Source organism: Meles meles, chromosome 6 (assembly GCF_922984935.1).
Source record: "Meles meles chromosome 6, mMelMel3.1 paternal haplotype, whole genome shotgun sequence".
Taxonomy (NCBI): domain Eukaryota; kingdom Metazoa; phylum Chordata; class Mammalia; order Carnivora; family Mustelidae; genus Meles; species Meles meles.
In genome coordinates this window covers 104,173,444-104,189,920 of record NC_060071.1, presented here as the reverse complement: position 1 = coordinate 104,189,920, position 16,477 = coordinate 104,173,444, and the positions used below count along the sequence as shown (strand labels likewise).

Here is a 16,477-nt window from a genome sequence, read left to right as displayed (position 1 = left end):
ATCTCATTCTCCCCAATCAAATGCAAGCATCTTTTCAAAAATATTTATTTATTTCTTTCAGAGAGAGAGAGAGTGTGTGAGTGGCAAGAGAAGCAGAGGGAGGGAATCTTTAAGCAGACTTCCCACCAAGGATGGAGCTGGATGAAGGCATCAGTCTCACCACCCATGAGATCACGACCTGAGATGAAACCAAGAGTCAGACACTCAATCGACTGAGCTACCCAGGCACCCCTCAAATGCAAGCATTTTAGAAAAGAGATGTTAAAAATTTCATTTCAAATCCTGAAAAAAATACTTCAAAAGTCCCAAACCTAGGATATATGTCCTTTCTCTACTACCAAGGATGATGTCTAACTGGTCCATTTCTCAGTACCATTTTCTGTGACGTTCAATTCCAACCTTTTATGAGTCAGTCATCAGAAAGATGATTCAATCATTAGAAACATTTGTGTTTGTTTGATAATTTATACATATTTGTTAGTTATGAAAATCAATGTTTTTATGTTGAATTATTATAAAAAGAAAGTATACAATAAATGCTGGCTTCTTATAATCAAACACAAGACATGAAAGTATTTACTGTACTCTCTTCATTTTTGTATTTCAATGAATTTTCTCCTATAACAGTTTTTTTTGTTTTTTTTAAGATTTATTTATTTTTCCAGAGAGAGAGAGAGAACGAGAATCCTCAAGCAGCCTCTCTGCTGATTGCAGAACCCAACGCAGCGCTTGGTCCTAGGACCCTGAGATCATGACCTAAGCCAACATCAAGAGTTGGACACTTAACCGACTGAACCACCCAGTGCCCCTATGACCACAGTTTTATTTGGCCAATGTGGTCATGCTTGCAATTTCCTAAACCACAAATGTCATTGGAAATGTCATGTGAAATATAGCTTCTGCTATTCTGTTATATGACATTCTAAACTTGAAGCTATCCACGAAAACAAACAAACAAAAAAAGTACTTAAATGCCTGTACCCCAGCACCCTGAAGGGTACAGAGAAGTGAATGACATGGTCTTTGACTTTGAGGACTGTGTAGTCTTTTTTTTTTTTTTTTTTTTTTTTTTAAGATTTTATTTATTTGGGGCGCCTGGGTGGCTCAGTGGGTTAAAGCCGCTGCCTTCGGCTCAGGTCATGATCTCAGGGTCCTGGCATCGAGCCCCACATCGGGCTCTCTGCTCGGCAGGGAGCCTGCTTCCCTCTCACTCTCTCTGCCTGCCTCCCTGCCTACTTGTGATCTCTGTCTCTCAAATAAATAAATAAAATCTTTAAAAAAAAAGATTTTATTTATTTATGACAGACAGAGATCACAAGTAGGCAGGGAGGCAGGCAGAGGGGAGGTTGGGGGAAGCAGGCTCCCTGCCGAGCAGAGAGCCCGATGTGGGGCTCGATGCCAGGACCCTGAGATCATGACCTGAGCCGAAGGCAGCGGCTTTAACCCACTGAGCCACCCAGGCGCCCCGAGGACTGTGTAGTCTTTTGGAAAATTTTATTTGATGAAAATGAAACCAATTGGTAAAAACAGTCAGAATGGCAAGATACTCGTGTAGAAGTGGGGACTGGAGCTGACCCCTGACTGGGGAGTAAGATTTGGGGAGGATCTCAGTTGGTTGGGCTTCTGTAAAAAAAAATATTTTAGACTGGTTGGATTACAAACGACAGAAATTTATTTCTCACAGTTCTGGAGACTGAAAAGTCCAAGATCAAGGTGCTGGCAGATTCAGTGTCTGATGGAGGTCACTTCCTGGTTTACAGATGTCTTCTCACTATTACCTCTCATGGTGGCAGGGATAAGGATCTCCCTGGGGTCTCTTATAGGGGCACTAATCCTATTCGTGAGGGCTCACCCTCCCAATCTAATCATCTTCCAAAGGCTCCATCTCCAGATATCATTATATTGGGGGTTAGGATTTCAACAAAAATCTTGGGAGGGTGGGGAGAGAAAAACATTCAGTCCGTAGTAGACAGGAAAAGAATGAGGGGAAGGGCATTCTCACTGAGGGACCCAGAATAACCACAGAAGTGGGAATTTACATAGCATATTCTCGGGATAATAAGGGGAACAAGTTGGAAAGGTCTATTAGGAATACTAGGGAGAAATGAGAAAGAAATTTGACATTTTTATGTGGGGTCAATTTATGGAGCATCCAATTAGTTTAGAAGCAATCATTTCGCCCATGCTTCTGGCCCTGGCTTTCTTTTGTTCTTATATCTACATTATTTTTCATGATGCTAACGATGCCCTCTGTCAAAGAGCTTAACTATGAGTGTGGGTTAATTCCTAGAGCAGTGTTGTGGTTTGATTCTAATGTCTGTTGATTGAACTGCAGATGGTTCACTCGTTCTACTAGAACAGAGATGCCATTCTAGCAATATGCACTTGAGACTAAAGGTAGCTGAATCAACCTATCTCTTTCTTCATGGAGCTGAAAGTAACATGGGATCCTGGGAGCTGTGGGCAGCCATCATGTCTGCCACACGGAACAGGAAGCTGAGAAATCTATTCTTCCCGGGAAAAGAAAGAGGCAGACGCACGGAGTGAGGCAGGGGCATGTAACAGAGCTCTCCTGGTTTCTGATGGTCTTCCAGCTCTTATTTCTACGGCTTACTCAGCTACATTTCTGCTCTTGGAATCTGAGACACACTCTATCTTTTATAATCAATCCCCTCTTCCTGCTTAAGTGAACTTGGTCTAGGCTTCTATTATTAGAAACCCAACGAGCCCTAACAGAGTGGCGAATAAATAGACTTATTGAAACCTGCTGTCCTTTACTTTTGGACGTGCTCTCTCTCTCAATTTGTGCTCTAAGGACAAGCTTCCTTTCATCTGTTTTTGCTCAACATCTCTGTGACTATATTGCTGTCTCATACATCTGAGTGTCACAGTCTCTACGTCCCTGTCCGTCCCTGTCCCTAGATCCCTTCCCAGCTTCCTTTGATTTCTCTTTACTTTCTGTCCTTGAATGAAATGCTAACAAAGAAACACAGAAAGGCTGGGAGTACAATTTATATATGCCTGAGGCTTATGAACAGATAATGGGTTCATTAGCTCAATTCTCCCAGGATCTATGAGGCAGAGGGATAGGACACAAGGTTTAAAAATGAATACGCTATTCAGATCCTCTTATGGTACAGCTTCTCTCTGCAGCCCGCGTTATTCTGGAGGCCGCAGGAGGGATGAGTCCACCCCTGCTGATGGGACTCTCAAAGCACCAGTGCCAGCTGTGTCCCCTGCCCCCGGCTTCTCACGGCCTCAGTCACAGTGGGCTCTGCCAGATGTACACAGCGCCGCTGCTGCCGTACAGAACTCGAAGCGGTCACTCCTCTGCCTGTGGAATCACATGCATGGGATCTTCAGAGAAAAGCCCTTTCTTGCCGACAGGATCATGCAGGAAAAGTAGGTGGAGAAGCCCGAGTGCTCAGAAGCCTTTGAAGGGAGTCCTGAAGGCAAATAGCCAAGCCCTAAACCAGCTAGCTGACAACTCTGTCAACACGGTCACAGTTTAGCCAACAGCTTGAACTAAAAATAATCGGACACTTCGCCACAGCACGCTTGCCTGGCTCTGATGTGCAGGACAAAGGCTGAGTGACAAGCTTCCCCTGTATTTCCAACAACGTGAGGTCTAACGACAGAGCAAGGGTCCAGAGATGTGGATGCGAAGATCGCCTAGGGAGATCACCACCTAGAGCTGTTTGTTAGATAAACGCTTTCTCTTTCTTACAGTGGCCGTGCCTCTGGTGTCTTGAGAAGTAGTATAGGAAGGGAGTCAGGGTGTAGTGCTGCCTTCTTTCTGATAATATCTGGTGATTATGCTTCCCACGTATCTTATTTATGTGATAGGTCTTGTTCATATTTTTTTGTAACCTCCTCCTAAACTAGGAGAGCCATGTCTTCCTCTCTCTCTCCACCTCTGCATCTCTAGGACCTAACATGGTCTGGCCGTTTAAAAAGCTGTCAACAAAGTACTTATTAGATAAAAGAATAAATGAACAACTGAAAATTGGCCAAAATTCAACCTTATGAGGAAGGTCTGGGAAAGCTTCTCAAAGGATGTAATGACTGATCTGAGTCTTCACGGAGTTGCCAGAGTTTAAAAGCAGAAGAATAGAAAGGAGGAGAGTGAATGTTCTAGGCATTTAAAATTTTCATCAGGGGCATCAGAAGTGGCTCGGTATGGCAGGTGGGCAAAAAAAAGGGGATGAAGCCAAAAAGAGTGGCAGAGGCCAGAAGGACCTTGCATAATCTGTTAAAGAGTTTGAATTTTATTTTACAGGTGATGGGAAGCATGAAAAGATTTTCTGTGCAAGAGGAACATAATGAGATTTTCTTAGAGAAAATTTTCTTTGGTAGCAATGTGGAGGATAATTAATGGCAGAGATGGAGACAGGGTTGAGCTGGATTTCAGAGATCAACTAGGAGCCCCCTGCAGTCAGTAATTCAGGTGATGGAGGATGGAGGTCTGATTTATGGTTGAAAAGGCCTATTTCCGTCCTCTTCCTCCCACTGCTGGCTTTTCATCACCTCTAACACCATCACAACCTCCTTCAGGAGCCAGATCTGAGGATCCCGAGGAGTAACAGAAAATGCCAACCACAATAGCGCTTCGCAAATACTTTGATCTTAGCTGGGCCACCCTGAAAGGCAAAGTGACATTTTCCAGAAGGCCCATGGGCAGAAGTTTCCTCTCTCCCCATCCCTCCCAAAGAAGCACCAAATGACTCTTTTTGATGCCATGGTCTTTGAACCCCTCACTTCTTGCAGCAGATTTTGTGCCCACCTTCCACACTGTACTTTCTCAGCAAGGGAGTGAAAAAGAAGAGGCAAAGGGAAAAGAGGAAAAGAGGAAGGTGTTGTAAAAGAGCAAGGCAAATGGTGAGTTCCCTGTATTTATCTCATTCATGAATAAGAAGAGTTAAAGCTGTGGAAAGAAGAGATGTTTTACATGGCCCCATTATCAGAACTCAAAAAAGATTAGGACAGATGCCCATGGATATTTGCTCAGCTTATTTATGAAGAAAGACTCTCCAATCCATATGTGATGGGAGTTAGAAGGAGCAAACCCCAGGTGTCTGGCTGGCTCAGTTAGTAAAGCATGTATGGGACTCTTGATCTCAGGGTCATGAGTTCAAGACCCACATCAGGGGCGCCTGGGTGGCTCAGTGGTTTAAGCCGCTGCCTTCGGCTCAGGTCATGATCTCAGGGTCCTGGGATCGAGTCCCGCATCGGGTTCTCTGCTCAGCAGGGAGCCTGCTTCCCTCTCTCTCTCTCTCTCTGTCTACTTGTGATCTCTCTCTGTCAAATAAATAAAATAAAAAATCTAAAAAAAAAAAAAAGACCCACATCAGGTATGGAGTTTACTTAAAAAAAAAGAAAAAGGAGGAGGAGGAGCAAATCTGTTCCCTAGGTTCTTCTTCTTCTTCCTTTTTTTTTTTTTTTTAAGGCTTTATTTATTTAGTTGAGAGAGAGAGAGAGCATGAGCAGGAGGGAAATAGAGAAGGAGAAGCAGACTAACCAATGAGCAAGGAGCCCCACTTGGGGGTTGATTCCAGGGTCCTGGGATTATGACCTGAGCCAAAGGCGACAGTTAACTCACTGACCCAACCAGGTGCCCCTCCCCTAGGTTCTTTACCATGGCTATACATTGAAACTAACTGACAACTTAAAAAAAAAAAGGCAAAAAACCAAACCTGATGCCTGATTCATACCCCAAGAGATTCTAATTTAATTGTTCTAGAGTATGGTCTTAGAATTGATCTTTCCAGAGTTCCCCGGGTAATGTGAATGTCCAGGTGAGCTGAGAACCACTGTTCTAGACCGGGGGTCAGCAAACTTTTCTGTAAAAGGCCAGACAGTAAATATTTTGTTTTGTGGACCACACTGTCTCTCTTGCAACTACTCTGCTCTGCTATTGTAGTGAGAAAGTAGCCACAGACAATGTGTATATGAATGGATCTGTTCTAATAAAACCTTGATCTGGCTCATAAGCCTTAATTTTTTGACCTTTGCTCTAGAAGCATACTTCCAAGGTTGGGTGGGTTGTTCAGGTTGCTAACTCTGTATGGAGGAAATAGGAAAAATATTCTAGTTTAAAAAGAATTTTGGCATTTGGATGAATGTTCTAGCTTTATTTGAAAAAAATGAGATATGTTTCTGAGTTCCATTTGATAAAATACTTTCATTAACCCACGATGCTGTTTGACTTCTTAGGGAGACCATGTGTGATTTTTGTGTTTTGAAGGGAAAAAAACCCAGTAAGTTATTAAATACAACCTACAGTGGTGAAGAGAAAGATTAATCATGACAGATAGACAATTAAACTTAGAACCCAAACCAAGACAGAAAAGCTAAAACCCAAAGAAAAGACAGTCTCTACACAATCAGGGAGGTCAGCTGGTGACCTGGTAAGTTTTGTTTTCTCCGATTTCGTTGCCTAGAATTCAACCATGAGCTTGTTTTTCATTTGTCTATTCTGCCGTTATTATTCTGTTTTGAATTCTACGTGGAGAACCAGTTTTAATTTATGCTGTCATTTTATTCTGGAGAAATTTGGAGAAGATAAAGCTCAGGAAAATGAGCTTTTTGCCCAATTATTAAGTTTCTCTCTTGCCCTTGCTGCTTTCATCACTCTCCAGAGAAGGGGAGTCAAGGACAGAGACCTGCAAACCATGATCTTTATAATGAAGGCTGGAGGGTCTGTGTGGGTGATGTGGTCCTTACCTTTATCCTGTCGATGTTGGCTTCCATCTTCAGCTGTTCTACCAGCTTCCTGGCTTGTGCTATGCTGGCGGTATTGTTGCTAGCCATCGGAATGCTGGGCGGGTTTTTCAGATACACTGGGAAAGAACACAGGAAGGAAGAATGCATCAGGGCATTCAGGAGCTGCCAAACGTACAGGATCATCATCATGGGGGAACTTTGAAAGAGTGGCTGTGGTCAGGCCTGGCTCTCCCAGCCCTCTCCATCCCCAGTCCAGCGCCGAGTCTGACTGCAGGCAGACCAGGAGATGAGGTGTGCTTGTGGTTTTCCAGACCCTCCACTCCACCCCAACACACACACACACACACACACACACACACACACACACACACACACACCCCTCCGCACTTCTACCCCTTCTTCAGGGAAAAACAATGAAGACTGTTTACCAAATCAGTTAGAATAAGATGCGCGGCTGAATTGAGAAAGAAAGTCATTAAAATTATCTTAATGTTTGAACTGAGCTCAAAATGGTAAGGGTGACAGCAGACGTGATAAGTGTTGTTATTTTCCAGGTACTGCTATGGTCAGATACTCTGTTTAAGTGCCCTCAGAGGATGAAGAATGAAAGGCAAGCAGAGAGGAATGGTAAAGTAATCCCTGAGGACTAAAGACACCAAGTGTATAATGTTCTGCTGGTGGCTTCCAACACTAACTTTCTAGTTAACTGTAGCCACCTCAGTCTGTCACACCACAGACACTGCATAGGATGTGTGGTTTCTCAGTGTAGTTTATCCAGCGTTTAAAAAAAATAGCCTTTTCTCTCTATTCTATTTGAAATATGGCTAGACACAACTATTTACTTCACTCACAGTTCTTCATCTGCAATGTCAAGGGGGAAGAATTGCTATGTCTAACTTGTTAATGACATCAACGAGTTCAGCAGAATTCTGTATTCAGTGTAACGGACTTACTACTTTTATAAATATGGAAATGGGACACAAATATTTAGAGAGTAGAATTCTGTACTTATTTGAATTATGAGATGGTTTCTTTGCCTCTGGGATTGCCAGATCTCCTCCCCATCCTTTCCCCTACCCGATTCAAGTCCTATCCCAATTTCATTTCTCTTCTAATTCTTTCTTGACCCACCATCTCAATTTTTGTTGTTGTTGTTCATCACGGAAAGTACCCTATTTTATTTTGGGGGCCCATTTCCTCCACATGCTGATCAGGTCTCACTCCACGTCAAGGTGCCATATGCTATTTCAGGTCTGTGTAAATGTGCTCTTTGAGGTCACTGACACCCCACAGTGAAGCAATGTCTGAGAGCAGCAATTTAGCTGGAGTGCATGACCCAAGAAGTGAGAGGCATTCAAGCCTTGCTTCAGTCAACAGTTGAATCCTGTTCTGAAGACATATTAAAAAGTGTGACTTCTGCTAGCTTTGGGGAATATTTTTATCCAGAGGTAAAGTAAAATCAGGCAACCATCTCAAGAAGGAAAGAGGACACATAGAAAACCTGGGAAACGAAGTATAATCCCTAGTAAATTCAATACAAGACTGTTATGTATTCAGTAAAATCAAAAAACAATTTTTAATTACCAAAAGAGCATAAATATGTAAATTATCTTCTTTGGTTCTTATATCTTTGTATCTTGTTCTTCAAGGCAAAAGAAGAAATTATGTATAAGTCTTTGTAAACAAAGAGGTCCCTTCATAGTGTTATTTTATAAAGAAAACTGCAAAATCAGCCACCCCAACAGCATAGCATTTACAGTATAATTGAAAGATAATTAACTGTTCCCTCCACTTATTTTCAAAGGCATCAGAGACAATAAAATGGAAAGGAAGACTGAAGGGATTTTGAAGCCATAAAGATCTCTGAGGTCTACTTCACATGCTTGAAGATCAGCGGACGGATCTTTATGTAAAAACAAAACAAAACAAAAAACAAGAAGAAGCTTTAACAACTATGATTTCATCAGCATAATTAGGAACCCAATCATCTCAGCCCCACAAGGAAATTATATGTCCCCAAATCGAACAAAAATCTAATACCCGTGCAAAAACGTCACAGGACCAAGATGGAATCTTGATTTACCCAGAAGCATAGCCTAACTCTTTCATTCATCCAAAGTTGGAAGTAATCGTGATCTATAAGACCCTGGACACTGTTTTGTGAAGCTAACATTCCTTCCAAACTAGAATGTATCACACTAGAATACAGATTATCACAGAATTGCCAAATCCTCATTGGGCCTGAGGGAGATCTGGGAGTCTGGCCAGCTCTTCATCTGCCCTTGAATCTAAATCAGATTACACAGTAACCTGTGTCAGAAACCATAGCTTGCCTCCAAATACCACTTCTCTTCTTCTTTATTGGTAATAACAATTTGCTTTTCTTTTTCACAGAGCCCATGAGAACCCTGCATTTTAGCTGGGCATACTGGACTGAAATATACATTCTTCAGCCTCCTTTGCTGGTCAGTATATTTGGCCAATGAGTAATAAGCAGAAGTGCCCTTGAAAGGAGAAGGGTGTGCTCTTTGCCTCCCCTTCCTGCAACTGGCCTGGAAGACAGTCTTGTTGACCACAGAGCTTCACCTTGAACCTTTAGATTGATACTCTGGGGTAAGCAGGAAGGATCTGGGCACATACTGGCACTGTAGAGCCACCATATGCCAGCTGCGAACTGGCTATCATCTATGTGAAGAGAAATAAGTACCTACTTCGTTTACACCACCATTATTAAGAGTATTTCTGCCGTTGGACAATAGATCTACCATCAACTGAGTAAATGACCCAGTATTTTCATTTGAGTATCTAGGAAGTTCTATGTTCAAATGCCTGTTCATGTTTCCTGGGAAAGTTATGGCCTTCTGTCTTAGGAGACTGAGATAGAAAGTGTATGAGTTTTCTATTGCTACCATATCATATTACTACAAATGTAGGAGCTTAAACAATAGGAATTTCTTATCTTGCAGTTCTGGAGGTTAGAAGTTTGAAATAAGTCTCACTGGGCTAAAATCAAGGTATCAGCAGAGCTGTATTCCTTTTGGAGTCTGTAAGAGAAAATCTATTTCCTTGCCTCTCCCTAGCTTCTAGGGGCTACTGGCATTCTTTGGCTCTTGGTCTTATTCCTCATTTTCAAAGCCAGCAAAGGTGAGTTGAGTTATTCTTACATCATATCACTCTGGCCTCTTCTAGTCACATCCCCTTCTGACTCTGCTCTGCTCCCTTCCTCCACTTTTAAGAACCAGGCAACTCTACTGCCCCCTACCCCAGATAACCCAGGACAACCTCCCTATCTTTAGGCCAGCTTGACTAGCAACCTTAATTCCATCTGCATCCTTAATTGCCCTTTGCCATTAACATAGCATAGTCATACATTCCAGGAATGGAGACATGGACACTTTTGAGGGACTTCATTCTACCTACTATGGAAGAAGACCTTTGCATGGCAGAAGAGAGAAGTGGGGAGATGGGGGCTGAGATAGAAAAAGAAGAGAGGAGGGGTAGAACGCAAGTCTAGAAATGTTGGGGAGAGAAAACCTCTGAAAACTAAATGGACTTAGCAGAAAAAGTAAACACAGGCTTTGGTTTTAGTTTTAGGAAGATACATCCTCAATGTTCTAGTTTTACTATATGACCCAAAAGAATCTAGTTGTTTCCTACTAGGGATTTACCCCAAAGATGCAAATGTGGTGATCTGAAGGGGCACCTGCACCCCAATATTTATAGCAGCAACGTCCACATTAGCTAAACTATGGAAGGATCCCACATATCTATTGACAGATGAATGGATAAAGAAGTTGTGGTACACACACACACACACACACACACACACACTGGAATACTACTCAGCCATCAAAAAACCGAAATCTTGCCATTTGCAATGACAGGGATGGAACTAGAGGGTTATATGCGAAGTGAAATAAGTCAATCAGAAAGAACAATTATATTATCTCACTCATATTTAGGAAACAAAACAGAGCACGGGGGGAGAGAGGGAAAAATAAAACAAGATGAAACCAGAGAGGGCGACAAACCATAAGAGACTCTAAATCATAGGAAACAAACTGAGGGTTGCTGGAAGTAAGGGGCTGGAGGTATGGGGTAACTGGGTGATGGACATTAAGGAGGGCATGTGATATAATGAGCATTAGGTACTATTTAAGACTGATGAATTGCTGACCTCTACCTCTGAAACTAATAATACATTATATGTTAATTAGTTGAATTTAAAATTTAAAAAGTCCAGTGTCACATTTATTTATTTTTTTAATTATTTATTTATTTGAGAAAGAGGGCGAGACAGAGAGAGTGAGAGAGCATGCGAGCGTGAGCAGGAGGGGCAGAGGGAGAGGAGAAGCTCAAGCAGACTCCATGCTAAGATCAGGATCTGAGCCAAAATCAAGAGTGGAACACCTAACCAGCTGTGCCACCCAGGCGCCTCAAGCTGTTAGAATCACTTTGTGCATTTTCTTCTTTATACCTCCAGCTGCTTTCCCGTAAAATCCTTCTTCTGAAGACTGAAAGTGCTATAGGTTCCTAGACCAGTGTTCCAAAGAAATATGTATTTTCCTAAAAGGTGGCTATGGTAAATAAGGAAAGTTAGTCTGTCTTCTAAGCCTCACCTTGGACAATGCATCACACACACGGACATGCTCAGAATGCTTTTCATCTTATAAAACAGAAACTCTGTACCCAATAAATGGAAGTCCCATTCTTTCCTTCCCTCAGCCCTAGAACCACCTTCTGTTTTCTGTTTCTATGATTTTGGCTACTCTAGGTATCTCGTAGAAGTGGAATCATACAGTATTTATCTTTTCATGACTGGCTTATTTCACAGAGCATAATGCCTTCAAGGTTTACATCTGTCGTAGCATGTGTCAGAATCTCCTTCCTTTTTAAGGCTGAGTAATATTTCACTACATGTCTACACCACATTTTGCTTATCCATTCATCTGTTGAAAACACTTCCATTGCTTTCACATTTTAGCTACTGTGAATAATACTCCTATGGACAAGAGTGTACGAATATCTCTTCTAGACCCTACTTTCAATTCTTTTGGGTATATACCTAGAAGTGGAATTGCTGGGTCATATGGTAAACCTATTTTTAACTTTTTGAGGAACAGCCATCCTGATTTTTGTAGCAGTTATGCCATTTTACATTCCCACCAAAAGTGCACAAGGGATCCAATTTCTCATCTTCCCGACACTATTTTCCATTTTTGTCTTTTTGGTAGTGGTCATCTTAACGGGTATGAGGTGGTATCTCATTGTGGTTCTGATTTGCATTCCCTAATGGTCAGTGATGTTAAGCATCTTTTCAAGTATTTATTGACCATTTGCTTATGTCCTTTGGAGAAACAGCTATTCAAATCCTTTGCCCATTAAAAAAAATATTTTATTATTTTTACATGATCTCCACACCCAAGGTAGGGTTGAAACTCACAAGCCTGAGATCAAGAGCAGCACACTCCACCAACCAGGCCAGCCAGGCACCCCCACCTTTGCCTATTTTTGAATCAGGTTTTTTTGGTTGTTGAGTTTTAGCTCTCTATATATTCTGGATATTAACCTCTTCTCAGATATATGGGGTTTAGATACATTTTCTTTCATTCCATAGATTGCCTTTTCACTCTGTTAATAGTGTGCTTTGAGGCCCAAGAGTTTTTAATTTTCATAAAGTCCAAATTTCTTTTGTTCCCTGTGCCTCTGGTGTCATATCCAGGAAATCCAATGTTGTGAAGTTTCTGCTCTATGTCCTCCTTCTGAGAGTTGTAGAGGTTTAGCTCTTACATTTAGGTCTTTGATGCACCTGGAGTTAATTTTTGTGTATGGTGTTGGGTAAGGGTTCAACTTCATTCTTTACACGTGGATACTAGTTTTCCCAGCACCATTTGTCGAAAAGATTGTCTTTTACAAGTTGAATGGTCTTGTCATCCGTCTTGAAAATCATTTAACTGTATATGTGAGGATTTATTTCTGGGCTCTCTAGTCCTAAGTTAATTCTATTCTAAGTCCCTAAATATTTTATTATTCCATTTGACACTACTGTCAAATGGAATTGTTTCCTTAATACCCTTTCCAGATTGTTCCTTGTTCATGTAGACAAGTGAACTGCTACATCACAGATTCCTAATAGGGGAGACAAAAACTTTTGTCTTCTGTCCCTACCTGAGCTGACAGCGATTGCATGCGGTAAAAAGTGTTGTTGAGAAAAGGGTGTTGCATCCTGTGAGCACATCGGGCCAAGAGAAGTTGTTGACAGAGTCCTGTTAGGTGCTTAGGCAGAAGTACAGATGCATATCAGATACCCTTTACTAAGGTTCCTGTTTCATTCTACATCTATCTGGCTGAAATCGGGCAGACATTATTTTAAGAGGGAAGGAAATGGTTTGAATATAGCAACCACTGAAATAGCTAAAAGAAAAAGTAAAATTCTGCTGAAATGATCATGTGGACAAAGCTTGAAAACACAGGTGTGTGTATACCCCTTTTAAAAACAAACAACAAAAAACTTTTCGTTAAAAAGAAGAGAGTGATTAATTCCTATAGACTGCTCCCTGCTCACCCCATCAGCTAGTCTTTGGATTGCCTTATGATACACCAGAGTTTACCTTTGCAGGGGTCCAGCCTGGCCCCAGAACCACCAGAGGCCCACCTGAAAGACGCATCCATCTGTGGACTCTAACTCTTCTAGAAATCAGTGGGACAGAGGGAAATACAGCCAGTGTCTGGCTCTCTTGGGGAGACTCTGAAGTCCTGAGCTCACTTCTGGAACCTCAAAACACCTCTGGGAATCAGCTGGGGTGATATCAAAGGTTGGTAGTGCTGGTGTGATCCTCTTCCGTCTAGAAGTTGGTAGCCCCTCCCAAGTACTGAAATGGGTGACTGCACATCTCTGGATTTGAATCAGAGGACTGCCACAGATTAATTCTCTCAGGTTCCACAGCCAAGATCTCTTCTCAAAATTCAAACAATCTACCCTCTGGAAATTCCAAATGGGAGTCAATCTATTTTCTAAGCCCCACACTAGACCCACTGGCAATGGTTCTCAACCAAGGGAAGTGCCACCCCTCAGGAAGCATTTGGAAATGTGTGGGGGTGGTCTGGGTTATGACAGCCATCAGTCATCAGTCTCTAAATGCTAATGGCATTTAGAGAGCAGAGGCAGAAACTCTAATGCCCTGTGGAGTGCCAGGCAACAGTGAATTGTACTGCTCCCAGCCCCTCAATCAGAAAGGACACTGAAAAAAAAAAAAAAAAAGTCACAGATCCATGCATGAAAAATGTGCTCAGAGAAAGTACTCCATCAGGAAAGGTTCAAGGAAACTGGCTTTTATATTATGTCTTAGGATCCCTATTACCTTCCCAGGGATGAATAAGTGTTAAGTGCACATAATTCTCATTAGCATTATTGTGCTTTATGGATATTTAGTTCCTGCTTATTTAAAAGAGAGCACAATCTCTTGCAATGTGCTGGTGGAGTGAGATTATGCTGGGTCATATCTGCCAGTAAGCAAAAAGAATACAAACAACCAAAGCTCCTAGAACAATTACAGAGCTTGTGTGAGAGAGATTGGTAGGACTCCGGGAGAATGTCCTAATTATCCCACCTGAATTCCAAGCCTGAGAATCATACAGAAGGCATTTTACTCTTTTCACTGATGAGAGAAGCACCCCTCCTCCCCCCACCCCCTGAACATGAGAGATAGGGCTTGTTATAGAATAATAACCATTAGATGAGTTTTCTTCTTCTAAAAATATATCCAGCATTTTCATTTCTTTCAGGAGGAACTCTTCTGTTAAGAAACCATACATTTTCTTGTCATTTAGGCTTGGGAGTTCATACACAACTCCTTATTTCTGTGGCACCAAGATAAATAAAATGTTTTGATAATGAGACCTTTGCCTTAGACAGTATAGGTTAATTGGGGAGGATGCCATTCTTTTCAGGTTCTAATGGTGTTTTTTAAGCACGGCATCCAGTCTTCGTTCTGGCCTTTCATTTTAATTACAACTGTGTGTTCCTTACAACTGTGTTTTGATATCTGCGGTTGGTGGTAAGGGGGCTTGATTTACTTGTTTTATATATTTACAGGTTTAGATGACACTGGCAATAAAACAAACAATTCTAGGTTTACAGTCAAAGATTTACAGTCTCCCAGTTACTTGATGATATCTTCATTATTCTTGATTGCCAGTTAGCCATATCATCAGGGATCGGTTGTTGGCTGGGTTTGAATTAGAGGACCACTTCCTAACAATTTCAATTTGCAGTTCTTCAGAGCCTCTTCAGTTAGTCACCTGGGTAAATGTCTTTGTTAACAGCTCATACCTCAGCACAAGTTCAGTTTGGTCATTTTGCCAAACTCATTTTTTGTTGTTGATTTTGTTTTTTGGATCCCTACCCTAATGCATTCTGTAGCAAGTAAGAACCACCATTACCAGTTTGATGAGAGTATATATACGAAGGGTCCAGGGAAGGGCTTTCGCAGTCAGAACACAAGTGAATTTCTGAGTTGTGGCTGTGGCGTGAGTCGAATAATAATTGTAAAAACAGCCTGCCTAGTTTCACGGTACTTTTTTGTGAGATAGCTCCTCGTATTACTAGTTGGCCACTTTGACCTGAAAATACCAAAATAGCACATTTCCATCTCTACTAATCAGCAAACACTAATTTCTTTTTGGTTCTCCCACCACTGGGGAAATTTTAAATCAATAGAGGATTTATTTGGGAAGCTTGTTGCTTCTCCTTCAACACTTTCAAGCCCCAGAGTGTCAGGGTTGGAATCTGCCTCACGGGCTCACTCTTTCCCAATCTTACGTGTTTCAACAATTGGAGCCATCACAAAGATATGTTTTGGGTGTCATAATGTCCTGGTTTCCTCACTTGCCTTTGCTCATTTTTGAGTAGGCGTATGGAGGCTACAGGTGGCAAATAAAAAGGACATGAGAATGGGGAGGGGGTGTCAGGAAAAGGGTAGGATAATGGATGTCCACACGGACTTCACTGTGGAAGCGTTTGGGGATAGAAGGGGGCACTGCTTAGTATTTGAACAGGGGAGAGAAGGGGGAGGAGAGCAAGAGAGGGGAGGGGAGCCCCAGGGAAGGGAGAACAGGAGTCGCAGGGGGTTCCTGAGCACCCAGAATGCAGAGAACCAGACTGCACAATGCTGGCTAAGGATGGATTTGTAAATAAAACAAAACAGGAACCTTCCAAACCCCTTCCCCCTCCTCCTCACTCCCCTCCCCATCTTTCAGTGCTTCTCATTTCTGGGAATTTGGTTTTACAGGCCAAAAGCTTTGTTCTTTTACCAGAGGACCAGGAACTCGTACTAAAAATGAGTATTAGCTTATAAACCAAGCGTTTGCCATGTGCCAGGCCCCAGGTCAAGTCCCTGTTTCATCTTCACAACCCCAGGGACTGGGGTACTGCAGCCCTAGCTGGAGGAAACCAAGGCTCGGGTTAAGTCGGAACATTAGAGAGATGGGTGTTTCTAAAGCAAGCCCCCACCAGGGAAAGATGTTCTTCCAGCCCTTCTCAATTTCCATTTTTAGATGCAGCAGACTGATCCTAATCTGGGGACTGTGGTATCTGTTTGGCCATTTCACAAACATTAACAGCAATTTTTATGGTCTTTGTAGCTACGGAGAGAGCTAATGGGAATGAGATCTGGTGCAGAAGTTGTACCAAACAAAAATGTTATGGGGCCACTGGGGAAGGACATGAACCAAGGGAGCAACGTATCAACTTAAA

General features: G+C 42.1%; 1 protein-coding gene across 2 annotated transcripts in view; it reads right to left on the bottom strand.

Moving 5' to 3' along the window:
- Positions 1 to 16,477, bottom strand: part of GNG2 (G protein subunit gamma 2) — a 116,496-nt gene that overhangs the window by 18,884 nt on the left and 81,135 nt on the right. For both annotated transcript variants that reach the window (XM_046009990.1, XM_046009989.1), the window contains one exon: positions 6,724 to 6,839. In XM_046009990.1, coding sequence (XP_045865946.1) covers positions 6,724 to 6,810 — 87 coding nt within the window. In that variant the 5' untranslated portion in view covers positions 6,811 to 6,839. The remainder of the gene's footprint in view (positions 1 to 6,723; positions 6,840 to 16,477) is intronic.